We start from the raw sequence: 27172 nt of genomic DNA, 5'->3' as shown, positions 1-27172 counted from the left end.
CCATAATTTGAAAAGATACACGCACTCCAATGTTCATAGCAGCACTATTTACAATAGCCAAGACATGGAGGCAACCTAAATGTTCATCAACAGATGAATAGATGAAGAGGTGCTGTGTATATGTGTGTGTGTGTGTGTGTGTATATTCACACACACACATACATACGTACATACACACACACATATATGCACAATGGAATATTACTCAGCCATAAAAAAGAATGAAACAAGGCCATTTGCAGCAACATGGATGGACCTAGAGATTAATATACTGAGTGAAGTAAGTCAGATATCACTTATATGTGGAATCTAAAAAAAAAAAATGATACAAATGAACTTACATACAAAACAAAGATAGACCCACAGACATAGAAAACAAACTGATGATTACCAACAGGGAAGCGGGGGGATAAATTAGGAGTTTGGGATTAACATATACACACAACTATGTATAAAATAGATAACTAAGAAGGACCTACTGTAGAGCACAGGGAACTATACTCAATATTTTGTAATAACCTATAAGGGAAAAGAATCTGAAAAAGAATATATATATATGTACATACATATATGTATATCTGAATCACTTTGCTGTACACCTGAAACACAACATTGTAAATCAACTATACTTCAATTTTTTTAAATGTACCTTAAAAAAAGAAAGAAATATTTACAGAGAAATGATATAATTTCTGGAATTTGCTTCAAAATAATCAAGGGGGATAAAACAAGACTAGGCATTGAATTGATAAGGACTGAAGCTGGGTGATGGATAAATGGGATTCTGTATACATTCTCTCTGCTTTTGTATATCTTTGAAATTTTCCATAATAAAAATTTTGGGGGGAGGAGAGGACACTTAACCTGCATGCTAGGAAGTGGTCTGCCTTTTTGTTTCCCCCAGGAAGGATACCAGATATATAAAAGAAATTCGTAAGAAAGATAGTTTGGTTAAGGCAGATAAACTGTCCTATACTATATTTTATACACTCAAGCCTGACTATCTATTGGACAGCTTTTCACTTTTTGGGTATCATACTTCAATTCTTCTTTGACATCATTTGACTGCTCCTTTCAACATGGGTAGATCAGAATGTGAACGCAAATGCCTCAGTTGTAGCTCTAGCTCTAGCACAAAATTTGAAGGAAGAACATTAATTACAATGTATTTTTTTTTCAATTTGGATTAGGGATATGGTAGGCCAAAACTGACCACAACCACCCCCACCGGAGGCAAAAGCTATCCTTGTCAAACCTCTGGAACCTGTGATGTTATCTTATTTGGAAAAAGGGTCTTTGCAATGTAATTAAGGATCATGAGATGAAATCATCCTGAATTACCTAGATGGCCTTAAATCCAATGAGAAATGTCCTTAGATACACAGAGAATAGATGGAGGAGAAAACAAAGTGACGAGGCAGAGATTGGACTGAAGTGGCCACAAGCCAAGGAAGCCAGCAACCACCAGAGGCTGGAAAAGGTAAATTATCCCCCCAAAATTCCAGAAGTGCAGCCCTGCCAATACCTTGATTCACAGTGTGGCCTCCAGAACTGTGAGAGAACAAATTTCTCTTACTTTAAGCCACCAAGTTTGTGATAAATTGTTACAGCAGACACAGAAAACTAACAAAGGGGATTATCTACTCTCTCAACCATTGAATACCTTATTCCTTCTTCATATTGCCTCAATAATTAAACATTATTGAGAATCTAAATGATTTTTAGAGCATCTTTTCCATTTTGAGGTCAAGAATTTTTGTTTCTTTTATTCAATGATGTAACCTAGTGCTGGAAAAATACTCTCTGATCATAACTTTTTATGCTTCTTTCTACCTTTCTCATTGGTGTTCTTTCACTAAACACCTAAGGTGGTCCTACCCAAAGAAAAAAGAGCATAAAGAAAAACTTCCCTTAACTTTAAATTCTGCCAACTTTAAGCCTTAACAATTGTTCCAGTTTTCTAATACTAGTTTAGAAAATTCTATCTGAAATCATCATATTCAATACTCCTGTGTTATAGTACCCTTTCATATACAATGTAGAGTATACACCAATAATTCCCAGAACATTTCTGTTTCATGACTTAATGTTTTATATTTATTCCTTCTCTACTTTATGACCTTCCCTCAAACTTACCAATAAAAAAAGAAATAGCACTATGTGACAAATGACACAGTGCCCTTATGTGTTATTGACTTTTATATGCAAAGGAAAATTTTAAACACTGAAAATATTTTAAATACTCTGCAGTGTCGCAAAGAAAGGATTAAAAGCCTGTTCAAAGCACTTCTTCATTTCTTCTAGCTTCCTACCTATATGCTACTCAAAGCTGATACATATTTTTAATCACATAATTTACTACCTATTTATATCATCATCTTATGTCCTAACAGTGAGCATTAAATTATGTTTAATTCTCTGTGAAAGAGAAGCAGATATTTTGTCAACTCGAATAGTAATGCTATTTATTATCCAGAAGCACATCTTTCCTATGCATGAGCTAGTTTGAGGTTAGGGACATCTTTAAAGAATACACAAGTATATTTTTGAAGGTGATAATATTTTTTACCTAGAAGTTGTCATTTCCACAGTACAAATGAATATGCAATCCTTTTCCAATGTAAACATGAAATAAGCACATCCTTCAGAAGCAAAAACTCCATTATATGTCTCTGAATATCAATCAGGTCTTTTGATCCTTTCTAAAAGAAGTTAATGGGGAATAGAAAATATATCATTCTTAAAGAGATGACAATTATTTTTTTGGCTTGGCTCCTGTCTCAACTTCCACTCCTTAGCCATCTGTATTTCTTTATTTCAAAACAAGGTTGCAGTGGCTACAAATGAATCCAGCATTTCATTCTGGAGGTTAAACTCTCTACTCATCTATAGTCTTCTCATGCAATATAAACCTACTACTAGCAGAAGGACTTCTGAAAGTTGACAATAAATGACTAAACAAAACAACACTAATAGAAAACTGGAACTTAGAAAAGATACTCTCCTGCCACTGCTCAGCTGAAAATGTAACAAATTAGATATAGTTCTCCCTATTACAAATATCAAAAGGTTTTATTTCTAGGTCAGAAAAAATTTTTTTAAAGAGACAGTGATACAGGATAGCAAAAAGGAAAACTTGGGGGGAGGGGAGACACAAGATTAAAAACAACATAAGAAAAGTAATGCATTATGAATGCATAGATTTAACAGTAATCCTATACATGCAAAAACTACTTCATGTATTTTAGAAATGCAATTTGGTCTTCCATCCTCTTGAAGCTCACATCTGTTAAAACAACAAAGACCTGTGGAGGGAGGTGAGGTGGAAGAAGATGCCTGAAGTGGACTCGGTCCATTCAAGCGTATAATCAGAATGAATAATTTACAAGCATACTTTCATCTTCAGTGCCACTAAGAGCTGAATTCTAAGGAGCTTAGGGAGACTGTACCACATCTGCTAACCAAGTTGAATATGCAGAGGAGACCTAAGCAAAAATGATCCAACAAACCTGTTAATAAGATTGGGGAAGGGGATGGGGGACTAAAAAGAACTGGCAGAAAACCAGAGACTAATGCAGCAGTGGTCAGTGACATATCCTTAACTATATCTTATTCATTCCATTTTAGAAAGTCAGATAGCTGTATTAAGCTAACTGAATCAGAGAGCTATATTAGGCTAACATTAGCTATATACTCCCCATCAAAAGGAATACTTTATAAAATAACAAAAGAGGCAAAATGTGAAAGGAAAACAACCAAAGCACCTCTAGGTCTTTCCATTTTAATTCAAATAATCTAAAACATATATTCCACTAAGGAGACATATATGGAAAAAATTCTCCAACAATTCATATATGTATTTTTCAAATCTATGCCTATTTCATGTACCTTTGAAAGGAAACATACCAAAACAAAAAGAAGTGGTTTAGTGTCTTACAAAAAATATACAGTCACCCAGTAACTTATAAAATATGATTTCTCAGCAATCAAAGGAAACTCTACGCTTGGCATCAAGACAACTCAATGCCAAAAAATCTTTATAAACTAAGATCTTATATCATCTGCTTCTCGCCCGGTTTTAAAGAAATGCTATGTGCGTCACCTCAGACTATATCTTATGAAATTACAGTCAGCATTATAAGACAACAACAAACAGTATGCTTAGCCATCTAACCAGCAGGTAAAATTCTGCATCTAAAAATCAAGAGAAGTTAAAAATTAAAAAACAAAAATAAAAACAAAGGAGCAAACTAGGTGAATTTTAAAATAAATGGTACTTTGGCTTTAAGGAAGATTGAGAGAAAGGATTCATTTTTATTCCTACTCATTGATGTGCTTAGTAAATATGTAAGGTATGTGCCTATTTTAGATACTAAGTATAAAATGGTTAAAAAAAAGACAAAATCTCTGGTCTCAAGGGACTTATATCGTCTCAAAATTAATAAATCAATGAAAAACACAAGATATCAAAAAACTGTATGCAAAAATAAATAAATAAAACAGGGTGATGTAATACAAAGTGACTGCATGGCTACACAAGATTGGGTATTCAGAAGGCCTCTTGAAGGACACAACTATAGAACGATCTAACGAAACAAAAGGCAAGAGCTTAGGCCCTATTGTAACAGCAAGCTTGGGCTGATTTGGGGAGGGTGGGAGGGAGGGAGACGCAAGAGGGAAGAGATATGGGAACATACGTATATGTAAAACTGATTCACTTTGTTATAAAGCAGAAACTAACACACCATTGTAAAGCAATTATACTCCAATAAAGACGTTAAAAAAAAAAAAAAAGGCAATGTGACTGGAGCCTAGTAAAGAAGGGGGAAAATGGCAGAAGGTGAGGTCACAGACATAGGACCAGATTATTTAGGGCCTTGTAGGTCAGAGTAATAAATTTTTACATTATACCCTTGGACTGTAAGAAGCAGCCTCATGAAACTTACTGTCATGCTTTTTGTAAAATAGCTGTTGGGGATACTATCCACCACACCAAACAAAATACTCTTCACAAAGGTGCAAAGGAAGAATTTCTCTCAAATCTCATGTTCAGTAAGAGCTGATCTTTTTCTGAGTAACTGGTATAAATTTATCTTATGTGAATTCTGAAATTAATCATGCTCTCCTCTATCCTCTGAACTCCAGCAAAGTCAGGGTTGAATTTACAATTAGCTTCTGGCAACTGTATAAATCTTATGGCATCTATTTTTTTAATAAACTTTTTATTTTAGAATAGTTTTATATTTACAGAAAAGTTACAAAAGTAGTACAGAGGATTCCCATATACTCCCCCGACCCCCCGGTTTCCTCTGTCATTAACATCTTACATGATGAGTATGGTATATTTTTCACAATTAATGAGCCAATAATGATACATTATTATTAACTAAAGTCCATATTTTACTCAGATTTCCTTAATTTTTACCTGATGTGCTTTTTCTTCCAGGATCTTTATGGTATCTATTCTATATATTAAATTTACTGGAGCTTTATATCACTATTTTATCTTTATTTTCCCCTTATTCTAACCTCTATAACTACTGTTATCTAATTATTTTATCTAATTCTATAAACCTTTCCCAAAACTTCTAGGAATTATGTGGAGTAATAAAAAAATTAGTAGAAAGAGATTTCTTGAAAGACACAATTAGCTTTTGCCCAACAAATCAAATAGTTCAGAATTATTCAAAGTAGGTAATGCTTTATAAATCTTTTAAAAATACAGAGACTCAAGGAAATGTCCAATTAAAAATGTTACTCAAAGATATCGTTTGGATAAAAATATAAAGTCAATATAAAAAAAGTATTTTTATGTTTCAGTATTAGTCTAATCTCTCGAATTCTCTCTCCTTTTGTTGTCACATATAGCATTAGTAATCCTGATTGTTCTTACTGATCCATGCAACCTTAACATGGTCTCTGACTGTACAAGGGTGAAGCAAAATGATCTTTTAATGTCCCTTTCAATTAGACGTGTCGATTTCTTAATTCTGTGACCTAGGCTGACTGTCAGATTCTCATATTTTTCTATCACAAGAGTGGAAAACATTAATGCTTCTAAACAAAAGACACTACATTTTAAAAAGAAGATGGCAAAATAAAGTTTTAAGTTTTACTTGAAAATAATTCAGAGTACAAACTAAAATAAATTTAGTATATAAATTATATGAAGTGTATAAGTTTATATATATATATATATATATATATGAAAATCATATGTATCAAAAGTATCCTGAGGAAGGAGGAAGTTTCCCCAAAAACAGGTGTGAATATTTACCCAAGTAAATTTGACAGAATTTGACTACGTCAAATGGGTACCACAGTTAGGAGTTCTGTTGTCATATCTATAATAAATTGTCTTGCCTCAAAACAATTCTGATTGTCAAGATGTGACTGATTCACTGATGCTGGGACTTTCAGTTTGCAGCTTAATTTAATCTGCCCCAAATACCCAAATACCAAATACCACATTGACAGTAGGAATTGTAAAAACACAATATAGTTTAAAGGTTTTTAGCATCTATTTCCAAAAATTCCTCAAAACATTATTCCATTAAAGACTGACTCTAAGGGTCTTAAGTGTGTCTGCTCCTCCACATAAAAAAATATATATCCACAATTTTAGTCACTTTAATACCCTTATTCTACTGCCACATATGCTCTACAATTCTTTCTGCAGAAAAAGATAAAATAAACAGTAAAATTCTTAATTATCTATGCCATTATTTAAAAATCAATGCATTATGTTAGTTTTAACACAGAATTTTAAGTCACCTTCTCAGTCATATTTCTAAATGTAAATGCCTACCAAAAATAACAAAGATTACACAGAAGAGTAGGTAATGATATATATCAAAGGAGATTAGATATAAACTGATAAGGAATGCGTGTTAGCATTTTAAATATATCACTTCAGAATATGAGCATTTCCTAGTTATAACCATAAGACATTTATTTTAAATAAAAGTAGAGACCCTTTATTTTTCATGAATCAATGTATGAATGATTCAGGAAATTCACTCTCAAAGGATGAATGAAGCAAAATAACCAAGCAAAACAACCAAGAATCTGAATGTTTATTTATTTGAATAATAAAAGCAACTTTAAGTAAATGCTCCTTGATATCTTAATACACTGAAATTATTTTGTTTGGTTGGCTTACTTTTAAATGGGAAAAAAAGCCACCTTATATATGAAGAATAAAGGCACTATCTTGAAATTAGAAGAAAATAATCCACTAGTGTAAAAAATAGTAGTCAACTTCTTATCAGTAAAAACTTTCATATACTGTGCTTTTTCATCTAATATACTTTTATCAAATAAACCACTTCACTCTTTAAGAATCCATTTCAAGTTACCTTTCTTTCACTATAATCAGAAATCCATTCCATCTTAAATAAAAGTACTGTGAAAATACGAAGCTACTTATTTTACTATAACTAATCTTAAGTAATAATTCAACAAAAATGTTTTTTAATTCTAATAACAATGTTAAGTTATAACCATTTAATATATGTAAATAATCAGTACAGCTATTACTTATATTCAATTCAATGCAATAAACATTTAAAAAAAAAACATCCTATAAATGCTAATAGAATAATCAGACTATAGATGAACTTAAGAAGCCTATAAACCTACTGGCTAGTTATTGCCTAAAAACCTTAGCATTAACAATACTGGTCTAAAATTCTTTAAGATTATTTATGGCTGGGGACTTCCCTAGTGGCGCAGTGGTTAAGAATCCGCCTGCCAACGCAGGGGACACAGGTCCGAGCCCTGGTCCGGGAAAATGCCACATGCCACGGAGCAACTAAGCCCGTGTGCGACAACTACTGAGCCTGCACTCTAGAGCCCGCAAGCCACAACTACTGAGCCCGTGTGCCACAACTACTGAAGCCTGTGCACCTAGAGCCGTGCTCTGCAACAAGAGAAGCCACCGCAATGAGAAGCTCGTGCACCGCTACGAAGAGTGGCCCCTGCTCGCCGCAACTAGAGAAAGCCCGCATGCAGCAACAAAAGACCCAACGCAGACATAAATAAATAAATAAATAAAATTTAAAAAAGATTATTTATGGCAAGGGTTCTCAACTTTGGCTATTTATTAGAATCACCTAGAGAGACTATAAAACTATCAATGCCTGGGCTCCACTCCCCATATCCTATTTTAATTGGCCTGAGAAGGGTACTAAGTATCAGTATTTGTGAAACAAACATACAAACAAAACACAAGTAAATTGAGTTAATTGTGCAACAGATTTGAAAATCACCAATTTATGGTATACTCTAGTTTTAAGATTAAAAAACAAAAACTTGCTTACTGGCACCAAATGTCTTAAGTCTACTAAAACTTAAGGTATAGAAAAAGAGGAGAATGATGAAAAGAGAGAAAGACAATATTCAAAAAAATAATCAAGGCCAATCAAACATTTTTTTCCTTTAAAAATGTTAAAAGTTGGGACTTCCCTGGTGGTGCAGTGGTTGTGAGTCTGTCTGCCAATGCAGGGGACACGGGTTCGAGCCCTGGTCTGGGAAGATCCCACATGCCACAGAGCAGCTGGGCCCGTGCGCCACAACTACTGAGCCCACGTGCCACAACTACGGAAGCCCACGCGCCTAGAGCCCTGCTCCACGGCAGGAGAAGCCACCACAATGAGAGGCCCACGCACCGCAACGAGGAGTGGCCCCCGCTCGCCGCAACTAGGGAAAGCCCGTACGCAGCAACAAACACCCAACACAGCAATAAATAAAAAAATAAATAAATTTATATTTTTTAAAAAAATTGTTAAAAGTTGAAAGTCCTATCTTGGACTTTGTGATAAATCTGCTGACATTGCATTATTTTATAGATAACTGCTAAATAAAAATCTAGAAATACAAACCCAATAGCAAGAATAAAGGAATGACAGAAATGATTATCATATAAATTTAAAACCATATAAAAGAGAGTAAATTAATATAGTATCACAGTGCAAATGAGACACAAAATTATAGTCCCTTTAAATAACTTTTTCTAACCTCAACACTACACAGAATAATGTTTCCTTAATCTACTTTCCAATACCTTCAATTCCCCAGTGTCTCTAAAGAGAAAAATTCATTTTAAGAAGACAAAAACTAGGTGGGTTTAGTTTGTTTATCTGAGAATGGAAAGAATGAACAAGTGCAGAATATTTCCCTTATGAAAGCAGCACATATATCTGCATGATCAGCCTAGAGTACTCCCTTTATAACAGGGTCCAAAGAAGTTAATGTCTCTGGGCAGTGAGATAAAGAAAAAGTTATTAATTATAAATATTTGTCATTTTAGCATACTTTGACAGAATTCAGTTTTTCTCCCATAACAGCTAAAAGTATATGAGAATTACTAGCAACATGATCCAGCATGGAGGGAAGAATAAAGATCATAACTTTCAACATATCTCAGAATATCTTTGTTACAAACCAGATGGTAAAACTTTAAAAAAAAATTAAGGATAAGTAGTCCAACTTTGAGAATAAAATTAAAAGAACCAATATTAAAGCAAGTTACACAGGGTGAGGAAATCAGCTTAACTTCCATGTAATTTCATTTTTCTTACATTCTTAAAATATTTTGAGGAGGTACTCTTTAAGACACATAAAATAAGAGATAATAACCTAATAAAGAACTAAACATTTGTCTTCAGTTAAATATTAGAGAATTATATTAACTATATTAAATATAATATATTAAATATAATCCAAAATTTAGTGACATATTATAAAACTAATACTCAGGTGCCAATACCCTAGCAAAGATTTTGAGATGCTGAAGGAAACACATTTTGAACTCAGAACAGTTAGAGGTGAAAGATATACACTTCTGTGTCATTAAAGACAATGAGATTTTTAATTACAGATCTGTAGTTTTAATAAACAACTTCATATTCATCTCTCCTGAAAATATGTGATGCAAAATTTTAAAAGACTATCCAGCCTCAGAAGGAACACTCCCTCAAGAAATAGTTGTTGAATTAGCTAATTATTTACTGACACAAGAACTACAACTTTAACTTACAACTCTCCAAACCTATCAAAGGTTAAACCCATAAAGAATGAGCTGGTGAGTAGAAGCTGAGGTAACAGAAAAGAAAGGATCAATAAAGATAATTGGAAAGATAACCACTACCCTTAGGTCAGTCATTTTATGACTGCCAAACTGTGCACAGGCACACATATACATGCTTATAAACACACACACACACACACACAAATATGTTTCGTTGTTTTACTAGTCCCAGTCTAAAGACATGACATAAATAGAAAGAAAAAGCTGTGTTGCCCAGACTAATTATGAACTAAGGATTCACTGAATGATGGATGGATGGATGAATAGACAATAGAGACAAATATAAAAATACATTGTTTGGGGGAGGGAGCATGACACAGATAAGAACTTTAACTCTAAACCAATATCTGTGATTCACAATGCTAAGGTGATTTGAGGACATTATAAGAGATCCATCATAAAGTAAATGTGAGCTAAACAACAAAAAAAGTTTCATTGAAACATAAAGTAATCATAATATATATTACACAAAACAAAAAAGATTTATATAGTAGGGCAGGTTATATTAGTTTTATACTGTTCAGTTTAAAATATCTTTTCTTAAAAAGTTTTATGTGGCTAAATGTAGAGATTAATGCATCTTACCTTCCACAGAAGGTGCCTGGTCCTGAGCTGAGTACAGCATATCCTTAAAAGCCTATTAGAAAGAAAGAAAAGACATACATGGAATCATGAGTAATCTTTACATTAAAAGCATTTTGAGCTAAACAATTACTTCTTTTTCAATATCCAGACAATGACTATACATGGTTCCCTAAATTGAGAATTTAGTGAAATACTTTAATAAGCTAAAACCCAAATACTATACTTTCCTATCAACCCAGTATTGTCCCATCTTTAAGATGAGGGCTAATGTGTATACTTTAAAAATTAAGGGGCATTTGGAAAAGAATGAAAAATCACCTGAGAGATCATAAAATCTCTTGACTAAAAAAAAAAAATAGTGATAGAAACTGAGAACAGTCCTAGAGGAATACAATGGAACACTGCATAAGAAGATATAAAACGCTGGATACAAATTTTTTTAAATTGTGGTATCATATACCTGAACATAAAATTCACTATCTTAATCAGTTTTAAGTGTATAGTTCATAGTGTTAAGTTACACTGTTGTGTAGACAATCTCCAGAACTCTTTTCACCTTGGATGCAAATACTTTTCAGTGGAGGTCTGGAAAGTCCTCCGTTAAAAGAGTTCAGGACTATAAAGATAGTAGAGGTTTTATTGTTTTTTCCAAACCAGTAAGTTAACTAACAGTCATATTTAGGTAATTTAGATGGTTGCAGTTTGGTCTCTTGATAAGTGGTTTTGGGACAGGAATGAAAAGTATTTCTTCATACCTACCAAAATGGTAGAATCAATTAAGTGGATAAGCTCCAGAGCAGAAGAGCTGGTCATAAGCTTAGGTGACTTTACCTATCCCATAGCTTCAAATACCATCTAACCAACCATTGGTGATTCCCAAATTGGCCTCCAGCATTCCTCAGCCTCGGTACAACTGACATTTGGGGCCAGATAATTCTTTGTTGTGGGGGGCTGTTCTGTGCATATTAGGATTTTTGGCACTATCCCTGGTATCTAGAGATTCACTAGATACCAGCAGCAACCAACCAAAAATGTCTCCAGACACTACCAAATGCCCCTAGAGAACAAAAATCACCCCTCCCCAGAACCACCGGCCTAGAGTCATTCAAGCATATAAAAACCAAAAAAGAAGAAATAAACCTACAAGGTAACCCACTGTGTATTCAAGTCTAGTAAATTATATTCTTCCCAAATGAATTTACCATTTACTTTAAATTAGTGACCAACCTGTCAGTTCCATGACTAACCCTAACCAGTCTGATAATATACAAAAGCCCTAAGTGAATAAGGCAAAGATCTAGAACTTCTTTTAAGAAAAAATATATATACGCTCACTATTTTCTTTACAATTTCAGATGTCTCAGGAACCACTAACGTCCAGTCTAAAAAAAGAAATTAGCTCAGATCTTATCAAACATCAGAAAGTCTTTATTTCAGTTCACAGACTTGAATTTTATATTAAAGTCCTATACAAGTGCAGAGTAGGGGGCTTCCCTGGTGGCACAGTGGTTAAGAATCCGCCTGCCAATGCAGGGGACACAGGTTCAATCCCTGGTCCAGAAAGATCCCACATGCCACGGAGCAACTGGGCCCGTGTGCCACAACTACTGAGCCTGCGCTCTGAGAAGCCCGCGCACCGCAACGAAGAGTAGCCCCCGCTCTCCGGAACTAGAGAAAGCCCATGGGCAGCAATTAAGACCCAACGCAGCCAATACATACATACATACATACATACATACATACATACATACATACATACATACATTAAAAAAAAAAAACAAGTGCCGAGTAGTAGTTATGTTACGGTTCTTCCACAGAATATTTTAAGAGGGTAAATGGATAGATTGCTTAGAGCAGAGTAAATCTCCAGAAATAGAAAAATATAAGAAGAAAGGAACAAAAAAATCCAGCCAGAGAATACTTAAGGAAATAAAGCTATCATGGAAGCAGGTAATATCAGAGACTCAAACATCTGAATGAAGTTTTTCTACTTCTGAAGTATGATAGGCATGTGTACCAAAATCAAATGAAGTTATCAGTAACCAAATAAACCACCAATGACTAGCAGAGTAGCTTGTATGCAGTAGGAGCTCAATAAATAGTTCTTGAATTCAAAAGGGTTTCTCAGCACACTGAAAAAAGCACACTAAGTAGAATCTCTGGCACGTAATAAAAATGAATTAAATTTGCAAAAGGAAAGCTTATCAAATTAAGGTTTAAAAAGTGATTTAAATTTTATAAAGAGAAAAATTATGATAGTCTTCATTTTGATTATAAAACTAAATCATAATTTCATTTAAGTCAAGATAACTCTCAGTAAAATCAGGGACAACTCTTTTTTTGCTTCTTACTACTTGTTTTCCTCTGAATAAGAGCCCCTCTATGTTTTTGATAGTAACAGACTCTAGAGAGCTCTATAAGAACTCTATAGGATACCTACCATTCCCTGTCTGTGACTAGAGAATAGCCCCCAACTGGGAACCAGTGGGGGAAAATCCTACAAAGTATTGTCTATATTAATACCTATGGATTGTTTGTCTGTAATATGAGTCACCTGGGTTGGGAGCAGTACCTCCAAATGCACAAAACAACAAATTCAAAGTTTCCTCAATTCATGCTGTTTTACTTCAAGAAAATCCAATACTCTACATAAAACTCTGAATTTGTATAATAAATAAAATCAGTATGTATTCATGTGCATTACAAAAGATTTCTTTGATCACTGCCAAGGGCCCAGGGTTCAATCCCCGGTCAGGGAACTAAGATCCCACAAGCCACATGGCACAGCCAAAAAAAGCAAAAAACAAACAAACAAACAAACAAACAAACAAAGATTCAAAGCAATTCTTACATCAGCATCTCTACTGTAATCTCTGAGTTACAAAAATTAAGTTATTTTTGTTATAATGTTATTGAAATATATATAAACTAGGACAAAACTCTTAGTGTTTATAACAATGCATATGACAGTAAAATCTTACAAATTAAATCCAAATACAACCATAAAACCAATATTATTCAATCAACATTAACATGACAGAAAACAAGATGTTTACTGAAACAAAATCTCAATTGGTAACACGAATACAATGCCAATTTACCTGTTCTGAGTTTGGAATGCCCAGATAACTCTGCCTCAGATGGGATCTACTGTAAGGCAGTACAGTCAGTGGCTAGAAGCTATGGAGTCAGACAACGTGTATGAAAACCAACTCTACCACTTATTAGCTGTGTAACCTTAGGAAAATTAACTTCTCTATACTTCAGTACCTTCATCTGTAAAACAGGAATAGTAATTACACATACCTCACAGGTCTACTGTATGAATTAAAAACTTAAAACACAAATCCTTATATTAATTGATTCATTATTATACATGAAGAGTACTTTGAACAGTGCCTAGAACATAGAAGATGCTCAAAGAATGTTAGCTAATAGAATGTGAACTACCAAAAAACTTATGTCATGCAGTGGGCTGTAGCATCATTTGGCGGTCTACTGGACATGAATACATCATTTATGCATTAGGTATGCCTCAGTTCTTAACTAACTCTTCACAAAGTAGTACAATACTACCTGGAGCCAACATGACCGAACAAACATAAATAGAGGCACTGCAATCTCCTGGTATTACCAGTTTAAAAGATGGTCAACTAGATGATTTAGAATATGCTATTATATTTTCTGATGATAGCTGACATGAGCACACACAGTTTTTAATTCTTGTAAGAAACCTATAGATTCCCAAGAAAATATAGGCAGTCCCAATCTGCGTACGCATTAAATAACAAAGACTCCTAATTTTATTACTTAAACTTTCTACAACATATCTAGTGTATGAAATAGGGTATAGTTCAAACTTAACATGTATGTTCAATAATACCACCAGTAAAAATTTCTTATGCTGTTAATTTTTAATAACCCACAGTAGATCATCTCTAATCTCCTTTCCAAACACATGGGTTTCACAGACCATTTCACAGAACAAGGATCAGAAGCTAGAAAGATTCCTACTTCCTATCAACTCACTATTAGCCGCACATATAACATACTATAAATATTACCATCTCCATCAACAAAATATCTAATCTATGTTGTTCTCATCTGCTTCAATATTCATTCAAAGTCAGCATATTGCAATCTAATTATTGGATTAATGAACAATAATATAAACACAGGCATTTGAAGAGGAAGGACAAGGAATATTTATTATAAAGCCTTTAAAGGAATCATAATCCCTGTTAACAGTGTTTAATAATTCGATAAGATTTACATCAGACTTTTTTTTATTCTGAAGGCTTTTCCAAATGGTACTATTATAATTTTGATATATACTTAAAAATATGTACACTATGCCTGATCTACATACCCCAGAAACAGGGACAACTGTTTGGGACAATTCTCCAATTATCTCTTTTCTTCTTCTTTTTGTATTCCCTTTTTAATTTTTTCATCAGAAATATTGAGTAGTCTGTGAATAATGTGCAAGTGAGTTATATCTGACCTGGTTTCTTTGTCTCGTCATCTAGAAATCAGTCATGTTTTCCTGATACTAAAGTGCTAAGAACAGTTCTGTAAATCAAATTATAAACCTCAAAAGAGGGCACTGAGCATTCTCATGTGTCCTGTACAAAGAATGACCATCTAATTAATCTTCATTTCTATCCCCAAATAAACTAACCTAGCTCTGTTTTTGATGATAGAAATGATCTGTAAAGAGAAACTCTTATACAAATTTTTAAAATCTAATATGTTAAAATTTAAAATTAATGTATTCTCGTACATACTTAACAATCCAAAGGCTGTAGTATATTAGAAGCATTATGCATGACTCAAAATTTTCATGGAATTTAAATGCACCCCATCAGCAAAGGCAATTCAATATACAGAAGTTGTTACAACATTAAATTATTACTGAATTTGTTAAATGTATAAAATGTATATAATTTATAATAGGAAGAACTAAATTGGAATACGTCCCGTTATATTCACATTTATAAATTTCCTCACTAACATACTCTGATATCCACTGACGTGGCTTTTACTATTTCTATGTGGATATCTCCCAAATCTGTATCCTCAGCCACACGTCTGCTAACACATACTCAAAATGTCCAAAATTCATTTTCTTCCCAAAGCCTACTCTTCTCATGTCTTTATTTCTGTTAATGTCACTGCCAGTATCCACATCACACAGATTCACAATCTCAGCTATTGTCTCACTCATTCAACAAATATTTGCGTATCTGCTATGTGCCAGGGCTGTTCTAGGCACCTGAGATACATCACAAGGAAAATAAAAATCCCTGTCCTAGCTGAATTAACATTCTTATATTCTCCTCCTTTCCACTCCTAAGTTTAGTGATCTGACTCGTCAATGCCACCACCACAACCTCTTTTACATTCATTGTCTCCTATCCATTCACCGTTGAACTATTTCAACGGCCTCTTCACTGATTTACCAACCTTTAGGTTTTCATCTCTCTAACACATCTCACAAACTGCCATATCAATCTTTCCAAAGCACCAGTCTGACTCTCCTCTTACAAACTTACAAGGATTTCCCAATGGCCACAAAATAAAGCCCATATTCCTCTGCTGGCCTATAAGGCACCCAGAATGATCCAATCTATGTTTCTAGGCTTATCTTCCAAACTGAAGAAAGCCAATTTCATTTTCACAACCTGACCCTCAAGTCAAAATGAATTACCTATTTCAATATTTCCTTCATCTTTGCCTTTTGTTTACAACTATTACCTCTACCTGGAATCCCCTATCCCTACTCCCATCTTTTCAATCTAATTTCCAAATCTTAACCATCCTTCAAGGTCCAGATCAAATTTAACCTCTTTTATGTTTTGTCCTGATTCCTCCAGCTGGAAGTCTTTACTCATTCCTCTGAAATCCTGTAGTACTCTATTTGAAACCATTTATAGCACTTAATATTTCCACCTTATGTTTTAATTATTTATCTGTAGAAAAAATAAATAAAATAAAATAAAATAAAATAATTTATCTGTGCCACTTGTTCCCCATTTGACTGTAAAGTCAGGGTTTTAGCCACCTTGCTTGTACTTGTATAAGAAAGGCTCATCATAAATATTTCTAGATTACTTAATATCATCGTTAAAGAAGTTACTAAGTTTTAGTCATTAAATGAACGTTACTGGATGTCTACTCTGTGCACTATGCCAGGCTCTAAAGAAATAATGGTGGATCAAGCAAGGAAAAGACAGTCAAATAAATAGATACATTTTAATATATGTTAAATACTTTAAAAAATGATCAAAGCATATTGAAGGCCTAACATAGTAGCAATTAAAAAAAAGGAGGTGATATATGGGAAAGAGAGGGGATACCAAGAAGCAAAATAGGAAGATTAGACAAACAACTAAACACGAACTAAGGGAATTAAAGATCTCTAAGATTTTGAGCCTAGGTAAAGAGAAGGATGCTTAGTGATACTATTAACCAAGCTGTAAAAACACCAAAGAAAAAACTTGGGCAAAGAAAAGACAGGAGTTTGGGTTAACAAACCACTTCAGGTATCCACAGCACAACTGAGATGGTCAACAGACAGATGAAAACAGAGATCTACAATTTGGAAGACAGGTCAGAGCTAGTGGTTAAGAGTTGGAAATTATCTGTATAAGGTGATTTGAAACTGCCTATGCCCTAAGTAAATGAAATTTTTCAGAAAGTAAGTGGACCAAGGACAGAATCTTTTGGAATACAAAGCAACAGAGAAGACAATAAGGAAAACACCAGATGTATAGAGTGCCACAGGAATTAAAGGGGCATTTCAAGAAGGAAGATATATTAAAAATTATCAAAAGCTGCTTAGAGAAGACATATCTGCACCTCCATGTTTTCTGCAGCATTATTCACAATAACCAAGACATGGAAACAACCTAAGTGTCTGTCAACAGATGAACGGGTAAAGAAGATGTGAGATACACACACACACACAAACACACAATGGAATATTATCCAGCCATGAGAAAGAAGGAAATCCAGCCATTTGCAATAACTTGCATAAACCTTGAGGGCATTATGCTAAGTGAAGTCAGAGAAAGACAAATACTATATGATATCACTGAAATGTGGAATTGAAAAATGCCCAACTCAAAGAAACAAAGAGTAGAATGATGGTTACCCAGGGCTGGGGGTGGTGGGGGAAATGGGAAGATACTGGTAAAAGGGTACAAACTTCCAGTTATAAGATTAACAAGTTCTGAGCATCTAATGTACAGCATGGTGATTATAGCTAATAATACTGTATTATATACTTGAAAATTGCAAATACAATGGATCTTAAATGTTTTCACCAAAAAAATGAAATGGTAATTATGTGATGGAATGGAGGCATTAGCTAGTGCTATAATGGTAATCATCTGCAATCTATAAATGTATCATATCAACACACTGCACACCTTAAATTTACACCATATGTCAATTATATCTCACTAAAACTGGAAGAAAAATTTTAAAGAAAACTGAGAACATTTGAGTTAAATAAAACAGCTATCAAGGAAGGGTTCAGTATACTAACAATTATTCTATTTCTTCAGCTGGAAGGTGAATACAGATGCCTATTTACCTACCTATCTGTCTGTCTGTCTGTCTATCTATCTATCTATCTAATTGGAATGCTGCAACTGAATTATAAAAAAAGAAAAATAGCTAACATTAGAATGCCTAGACTCTGACTTTAGAGCCTATAACTTAAACTATTCATATGTAAGATTAATAAAATATATCCTTAAGTTAAAGGAAAGAAAAATTAAAAGCTGCTTAGAGATCAAGAAGGAAGAGACTGGGCTTCCCTGGTGGCGCAGTGGTTAAGAATCTGCCTGCCAATGCAGAGGACGCGGGTTTGAGCCCTGGTCTGGGAAGATCCCACATGCCGCGGAGCAACTAAGCCCGTGAGCCACAACTACTGAGCTTGCGCGTCTGGAGCTTGTGCTCCGCAACGGGAGAGGCCACGACAGTGAGAGGCCCGCGCACCGCGATGAAGAGAGGCCCCCGCTCGCCGCAACTGGAGAAAGCCCTCGCACAGAAACGAAGACCCAACACAGCCAAAAATAAATAAATAAATAAATAAATAAATAAAAAAGAAAGAAAGAAGGAAGAGACTAAGAAGAGATATAATTAGGTCTGAGGATCAGGAGCTCTCTGGTGACCTTCAAAAAATGGTTTCAGTAGAGTAATGGGGCAGAAACTAGATTAGATTGCTTTGAGTACACGAGAGCTGAGGATATGATGACCACAAATACTGATCGATAATAAAAGTAATTATAGTTACCTTTACTGAATGCCTACTATCAGATATCGTTTTGAGTATTTTAAACACACTACTTTAACAGAGGCCCACAACTCTTTAATGTAAATATGATTTTCATTTTACCACTGAAGATCTGAAATTCAGAAAGGTTATTAAAGTATTATCTTGCCCAAGTATTGCTCATTCTGTAATCCACGCTTCTTTGAGAAAAAGACACATAGCCCACTATCTGGAGTGAAATCTTATTTTCTAAGATTTACCTCTAATTTTGGCCTCTCAATTTTCTGATACTCTTCCTTTCATTTCCAAAACTTTTCTAAACCATTAGATTTTTATATCAGGTGTGGTAACTAGCCTCTGAAATAACCCCCAATGATTCTTAACTCCTGGTAGTAATGCTCTTGTGCAATCCCCTCCCATACTAAATAGGACTGACCTCTATAACCAATAGAATATTGCATAAATGACAGAGTACTACTTCCAAGGCTAGGTCATAAAAGGCACTGTGGTTTTCATCTTATTCTCTCTTGGATTCCCCACTCTGGGGAAAGCCAGCCATGAAAAAACTGAAGCAGCCCTATGGAGAGGTCCAAGTGGTAAGGAACTGAGGCCTCCTGAAAAAAGCCAGCACAAATTTGTCAACCACTCGAGTGTGCCATTCTAGAATCGGATCCAGCCCCAGGCAAGCCTTGAGATGTCTGCAGCCTTGACTGGCATCTTGATAACAACCTCACAAAATATCCTTAGCCAGAATCACCCAGTTAAGCTGCTTCCAAACTCTTTACACACAGCAAGATTGTAAGACAATAAATGTTTCTTATTGTTTCAGTAGTTTTAGGTAGCTTGTTATAGAGCAATAGAGAATTAATATATGAAGCTAGATTTGAAACACATTTTTATATCACAGAATGTAATGTTATTAGATCATAACCAACATCTTTGGCTTGTCTTGATCAAAGTACCTAAAATTTTTATTCCTATAAAGATACAAAAACTATGGAAAGGAAAACTATGACAATTTCAAGTAAGTGATTTATTTAGCAATAATAAGCAAAACTGCATTCCCATAAGTCACAGCCACCAATACTGTAATTTAACTTATACCCTTGAATGCCCTTGAGAAGTCACATAGCTGCACTTCTGAGCTGGGACGGAATAAATCTGACAGATTAAATCAGCATCCTCCTTGTCTAAGGATCCTATTCTGACAATAAAGTAAAGCTGATAACAAATGCTCTTTTATAACTAATTAAATCAGTATGGCTCATTCTTACATTTACTGTGGTAATAACTGTAAATTCTCTGAGGGCAGAGAGCAGTCTCACTTCAATTCTTATGGGCCACAGCATCTTGCACAGTACAAGTTCAAAATACATTTGTCAATTGCACAGACTTTGTAACACAAAGCCTAAATATCCAAAATCAGCACATCAGTTAATTTTTTAAGTGTTAACTATGTTATTTTTATTGAATTATTTTATAGCATTTCCAGTTTCATGAAATATCAAAATGCAAAGTCATTTCTTATTTTTTCTAATTTTCATTATCTTTTATTTCTACACAAGATTCAAACCTCTTTCATTTACTAGCCACAAGAAAAGTTCTTAGTGTGTTTGGCTTCCAGCCCTCTTTAATATATAAGGTTTATACAGGTTGGTAAAACATGTCGAATTTTGACCAAATATAATAGTACGGCAACATAAAATTCTCACTCTGTTCTTAGTTTGTCCGTTTATCTGAAAGAAAACAAAAAAAGGAACCCAAAGGTTCTGCAATACACCTATACACTTATAAAAATGGTTTCTAATCCATCAGTCTCAGACCACTTCATAGCTCCAATTTCAATACTGTAAAACCTTATGAACTAGGTATTCTCTGTAGGCTAAATAATGTTTCCCACAAATATATTACTACTTGTCAAAATATATGAAGGTATTTGTACTTAATAAAATACTACCATATTTCATCGAGTCTAAGATAGCATCCATTGTTAAGACACACCATTAATTTATGTATCACTGCACCATTATTTTACATACCATTAAGAAAGAAAAACATTACCAATTAACTATGTGACATCTGTAAAATGAATCTCAATTTCAAAGGTGTAGGAATGTGGAACAAGGAATGTGCATCTTAGAATCTATAAAATGCAGTAGTTCATTTGGTCAAAATGTAGTTTCTCAAGCAATGGATTCTAGAAGTCCAGCTACCATCATTTGGTTTCCAAGAAATTTCATGACATTGAAAGAGTCTTGTTATACTAAAAGATTGAGTACCAACACCCTAAAATAAATGTCTGCTGAATAAATGAATAAAAGTTACTCCTATGGCTTATTTTTAATGAAGACAAAAATTAACAGCTATACTTTATTGAAAAGTATCTTCTATAGGTCAGGCCCTTGCTGGCACTTTCATATATTATTATAGCTAATACTCATAATAATCTTGAAAGGTAAATATTATCCCCATTTTGCACGCAAGAAAACTGAGGTTCAGAGAAATAAAATAACTGTTTATAAGTCCACAGCCAATAAATGAGGGAAATGCAATTAAAGCAAAAAATTTAGATAAAATTAAAGCTACTTCCTCTACTGCCTTCAAGATGAATGGATCCCATATATCCTTCAAAGAATCTTACTTTATCCTACTCATTCCTAAAGGTTCTATCCTATTTTCCTCACTCTGTTAACAGACAAATTTCTCAAATGAAAAGTACACATAGGTTGTTGTCTCAATGACTTTAACCTCTTAAAACCTGGAATAAAGTTAGCAGAAGACAATTTATGTTCAGAATTCACTAATGAGCAACTTTTGTCAAATCCAAAAGCCTATACTTAATCCTCATTCTCATGAACCTGTCTACAAAGTATGTCACTGCTGATACTCCATTTACCCTTAAGACCCTTAACTCCTATAACAACGTTTTTTCCAAGATTTCCTCTCTGTCTCTATTTTTCTGCATTACATACTTTCCCTTAGTGAATTAATTCTTTAATTACTATCTCAATTATAATAAATCTTATCTTTGATACAATTTTTCAAATTCCAGCTAGTACTTATCTCTACATATAGACATTTTGTGTATGAAATCAGCATACTTAAGATCTAATTTCATGAATTTACCATCCCCATAAGTAGCTATCCTCTACCAGTTTCCCTAGGTTTAAACCATTATATCAATATTAAATTCTTCCCTCCTTCAACCCCTATATCTGGCTATTCATCCAACTTCTGTTATTTAAAGTATAAATATCAAAGCACCTACATAAATCACTGTGGTAAGCAATAAAAAGTGATACGTTAAAACATGTTTAATAGGGACTTCCCTGGTGGTCCAGCGGTTAAGACTCCGTACTCCCAATGCAGGGGGCACAGGTTTGATCCCTGGTCAGGGAACTAAGATCCCACATGCCGCACAGCGCAGCCAACAACAACAAAAAAAGTTTAATGGTATTACTTTACCTTTACCAATAATATCTTTATTTAATTTCAAATACTAATGAGAAAAAAAAAGATCTAACTACTAAAATATTGTGTATGCTTGCAATTACACAACTTGGAAGGGAGGTGTTACTTTTTTTTTTGAATTTTTGTATTTTATTTTATTGATTTTTTTATACAGCAGGTTCTTATTAGTTATCCATTTTATACATATTAGTGTATATAGGTCAATTCCAAGAAGAGAGATGTTACTTTAATAGGATACTTTGTGTTTAACAGGGCAGGTTCACAAAATATGCATTAAATTATTATTATTAATTATTGATATCATTGTTAAAATTTTTTAAACATAAAGTTGGTTAAACAATGGTTTAGGGCTTCCCTGGTGGCACAGTGGTTAAGAATCCACCTGGCAATGCAGGGGACATGGGTTCGAGCCCTGGTCCGGGAAGATCCCACATGCCGCGGAGCAACTAAGCCCATGCGCCACAACTACTGATCCTGCACTCTAGAGCCCGCGAGCCACAACTACTGAGCACATGTGCCACAACTACTGAAGCCTGCACGCCTAGAGCCCGTGCTCCAAAACAAGAGAAGCCACCGCAATGAGAAGTCCGCACACCACAACGAAGAGTAGCCCCCACTCGCCACAACTAGAGAAAGCCCGCGCGCAGCAACAAAGACCCAGTGCAGCCAAAAATAAATAAATAAAATAAATATATTTATTAAAAAAAAACAAAAAACAATGGTTTAATAAATTTTCCTTACATAAAACCTATCACATTAAATAACATTGTCTCTAAAATGGAAGTAAGAAAGGTCAAGGAGGAATTTCAAATTTCTGCATTTGATAGTAATTTCTTTCCCTAAAACATTTTCTTCTCTAATACATTATGCTTACAAATCAATTCAGAAATTCTAATAAGGCTCTACAACAAAAGTGCAAAAGAAAAAGGAAAAAGTTACCAATTTTCTTCCCAGTTTTTCATCTCTACCAAAACCAAAGAAACTTTCAAAAATGTATACATTAACTTTTTTTTCATCAATAACCATTAACAAGTAGTAACATAAACTTTCTGTTCTATGAAATACTAGCCTTTTTTAAAAAGGTAAAATTCTTTCAACTTCCATTTGTCCAGTAATTGAATAAACAGTCTAAGTTGTCTTTTCCTAGTTACAGTTTCACTGACCCCTTCCCCCCACCTGTGTCAAGAGTAAATAAATCAAGTAAGATGCTGCTCAACTGTTAGTTTCAAACCCCTAGGGACAGCTATGTAATAATGGCTAAGACTTATATAATACTTACCATGTGTAGTAACTATTACACCTCCTGTCCTGTTTTCCAATGATGGACTCATTTCATTTCACATGATCCTCCAAAGTAAAAATTATCATTATCCCCAGTTTAAGGATAAGAGAATTGTGGCACAGAAAGGCTAAATGACTTGCCCAAGCTCACGGGGTTATTACAATTTCAATTTCAGTGGTCTCTGAATCAATCCATTTTCTAATTTCTGAATCTATCAGGAACTGAATTTTTGAAAGTCCATGATACTAAGCAAATAAATCTTAGAAAAAAGATTTTGCAATCCTTTTTAGCAAATAACTAATGGCAGCATAATTTGAAATTACTCATATTTCAAACAAGCTTATTCTACTCAAAAAGAAAGGCTTAATCAAAAAATGTTTGAACTCTGTGATGAGAGATGGTGACTCACCTGCTTATCAACAGTTTTGTTACCTGCTATTATACAAATACTGGAAAGACAGGAGAAAGAATATCATCTCAATTTTGTCATCAATGATCACATTTGAGCGTATTACATAAAACTAAGTAAAAGGCCTAACTCTGCGTTCACTGAATAAACAAAACTAAAAGAATAAGACCAACTTCTCTAAATTGATACCAAAGTAATTCATTTCCAGAGCTTTAGCCACACTCTGAAGGGATAAACATGAACTTTTCTTATTTTCTCCATTCACTGCCGTCAATCATGCTCCTCTGAATCTCTCTTTTTTATCCCTTAATGACATCTCAGGCAGATCCCATAGCCTTTCAGTTACATTTTGTTTTGTTCTTGCTTTTAAAGTTTCTAAATATGCCAGACACTGCCAGATGCTGGATACTAACAGGTTATCTATGACTCTGCCTGACACACAGTAGGTTTTCAATAAATCTAAGATGATCAATCAATCAAATCTAAGATGCCACTAACAGTAATATACACCATTATTTTATGTGCTTCTAAGAATGAAAAAAAAGTCCGCCAATTAATCTATGACAATTAATTATGAGACGTATCCTGATTTCAGACATTAAAGTGTGGGAAAATTGATTAAATAAGGTATTAATTCAAGCTCTCACTATTTTTGGCTATACTATTTGGTTTTCCTGTCTTTGGTCTTGGTCTCTCCAACGCATCCTCTAGGATCTAAACTACACTCTCACTTTGCACTGATCCTTCTCCCCAGTCTCTTCTTTAAAATCCTTAATGGTTCACAACAAGAAACATTTGAACACCTCAGCATGGTATTTGAGGCCCTTCACCCCTTGATCCCTCCCAGTCCACCTTTCCAAATCACACTATCACCTCTCCAACATACCCACTAAACCAGATTTCACTAATATGCTTGGATACTTCCACCCATCTATGCCTTTGTTCAATATTACCCTATCTGCCTAGAATGACGCCAGTGCCCTGTCCCCTCTTCACCATGTCATCAAACCCTACTCAATCTCTAAGTACAAACACTACCTCTGTGAAAGTTTTTAAGATAAATACCTTTGATCTCCAGAGCAAAATCAACTGGCCATTCCTCTGCAACATAATCACAATATACTACGATTAGGAGACCACCCAAGTTATGAGCTCCTCTAGGACAGGGGCTTACCTATTTTTACCTCACCAGCCCCTTGCGTGATCCTGACCATGTAACACCATGTTAAGAATCCAGGTTCTGGGGCTTCCCTGGTGGCGCAGTGGTTGAGAATCTGCCTGCTAATGCAGGGGACACGGGTTCGAGCCCTGGTCTGGGAAGATCCCACATGCCGCGGAGCAACTAGGCCCGTGAGCCACAACTACTGAGCCTGCGCGTCTGGAGCCTGTGCTCCCCAACAAGAGAGGCCGCGATAGTGAGAGGCCCGCGCACCGCGATGAAGAGTGGCCCCCGCTTGCTGCAACTAGAGAAAGCCCTCGCACAGAAACGAAGACCCAACACAGCCATAAATAAATAAATAAAAAATAAAAATAAAGGAATTCCTTTAAAAAAAAAAAAGTAAAATAAATATCCTTCTTCTAAAAAAAAAAAAAAAAAAAAAAGAATCTGCCTGCCAATGCAGGGGACAAAGGCTCGAGCCCTTGTCTGGAAGATCCCACATGCTGCAGAGCAAATAAGCCCGTGCACCACAACGACTGAGCCTGCGCTCTAGAACCCGCGAGCCACAACTACGGAAGCCCACACACCTAGAGCCTGTGCTCCACAACAAGAGAAGCCGCCACAATGAGAACCCCGCGCACCTCATCGAAGAGTAGCCCCTGCTCACTGAAACTAGAGAAGGCCCGCACGCAGCAACGAAGACCCAACGCAGCCAAAAATAAATAAATAAACTTACTAAAAAAAAAAAAAAAAAAAGAATCCAGGTTCTGAAATAAGACAAACCTGTGTCTGAATTCTGGTTTTAACCATTCACTAGCTATGTGACCTTGGGCAATCTACTCAATCTAAAACTCAGCAACTTCTTAAAACAGGGATAACAAAACCTACCTTAGAGGGTAAGGATTAAATGTAAAATGCCTGGCACAATGGAAACACTCAATAAACATTAGCTGTTATTATCATCATCATTATTTTATTATTTTTTTTATAAAAAGGAAGGAGACACTCATGAATACTTAACGAATTGGTTTAATACATATTCTAATCTCCTCTAGTCAGATGTGCCCTGACTTTGGCTTGGCAGCATGTTATAAGAGATGGCGGGCGGGGGGCAGGGGAGGTGCTCTTCATGTACATGTAACCTGTGTTAACATTCAAACAGATATGTTACAGAGAAATGCCCAAATGATTTTTCAACTTTCCTGAGTCTTGCTCTCATCCTTACCTAACTCCTCAAGCCTTACCATAATTCCTCAGTCCTGTCTCCTCACCTACAACAGGTTTCTACCTAGATGGTGCAATGGCTAATTTTCTGTAGTTGAGTAAACAACATTTTTAAGGTTTGAGTCTCTTAACTTACATAGTCTTTTAATTGACACACACATGAACTATTTGAGGTCGTTAATGTGAACTAATAGATTAGGTTCAGATAAATGTTATTAACACTGAGTATTTAAGTAATCATTAACAAGAACATTTAAATTCATATGGGCTCTTACAAAGAAAATTTATTCTTAAAATTAAAAGTAAAGAAATGTTTATATGGCAGTGATAAGCCTCAGCAAGGTATAGCAGTGAGCAGGAGGTCAATACTTTTATTCCAGGCTCTCCTATCAGCTAGTTGTGAGACTGACCACATATCTTGGCCTTTCTGTCCTCGATTTATTCATCTGTGAAACAGAGGGCTTGAGAAGGTCTTTTTCAACTCTAAAACTAATTCTAGTATTAAAAATTAAAATTCCATTACAGAATTGGAAAGAACTAAAACTAGATTGTCTCTGAAAACTCAAAGGATTCACTTAAGCTATTCAGACATACTTAGGAATGCACATGTGGATTTCACCCCAATTTTTAAAAAAAGAAAAGAATATGAAGGCACAGTCTATAACTGA

General features: G+C 34.8%; 1 protein-coding gene across 1 annotated transcript in view; it reads right to left on the bottom strand.

The window, feature by feature from the left end:
* XPR1 (xenotropic and polytropic retrovirus receptor 1) overlaps nucleotides 1-27172 on the bottom strand; it is a 195376-nt gene that overhangs the window by 157723 nt on the left and 10481 nt on the right. The window contains exon 2 of the mRNA XM_059937461.1: nucleotides 10676-10727. Coding sequence (XP_059793444.1) covers nucleotides 10676-10727 — 52 coding nt within the window. The remainder of the gene's footprint in view (nucleotides 1-10675; nucleotides 10728-27172) is intronic.

Source organism: Balaenoptera ricei, chromosome 1 (genome assembly GCF_028023285.1).
Source record: "Balaenoptera ricei isolate mBalRic1 chromosome 1, mBalRic1.hap2, whole genome shotgun sequence".
Lineage (NCBI taxonomy): Eukaryota > Metazoa > Chordata > Mammalia > Artiodactyla > Balaenopteridae > Balaenoptera > Balaenoptera ricei.
Note: the sequence above shows the minus strand (reverse complement) of the source record. Positions and strands in the feature narration are given on the sequence as shown.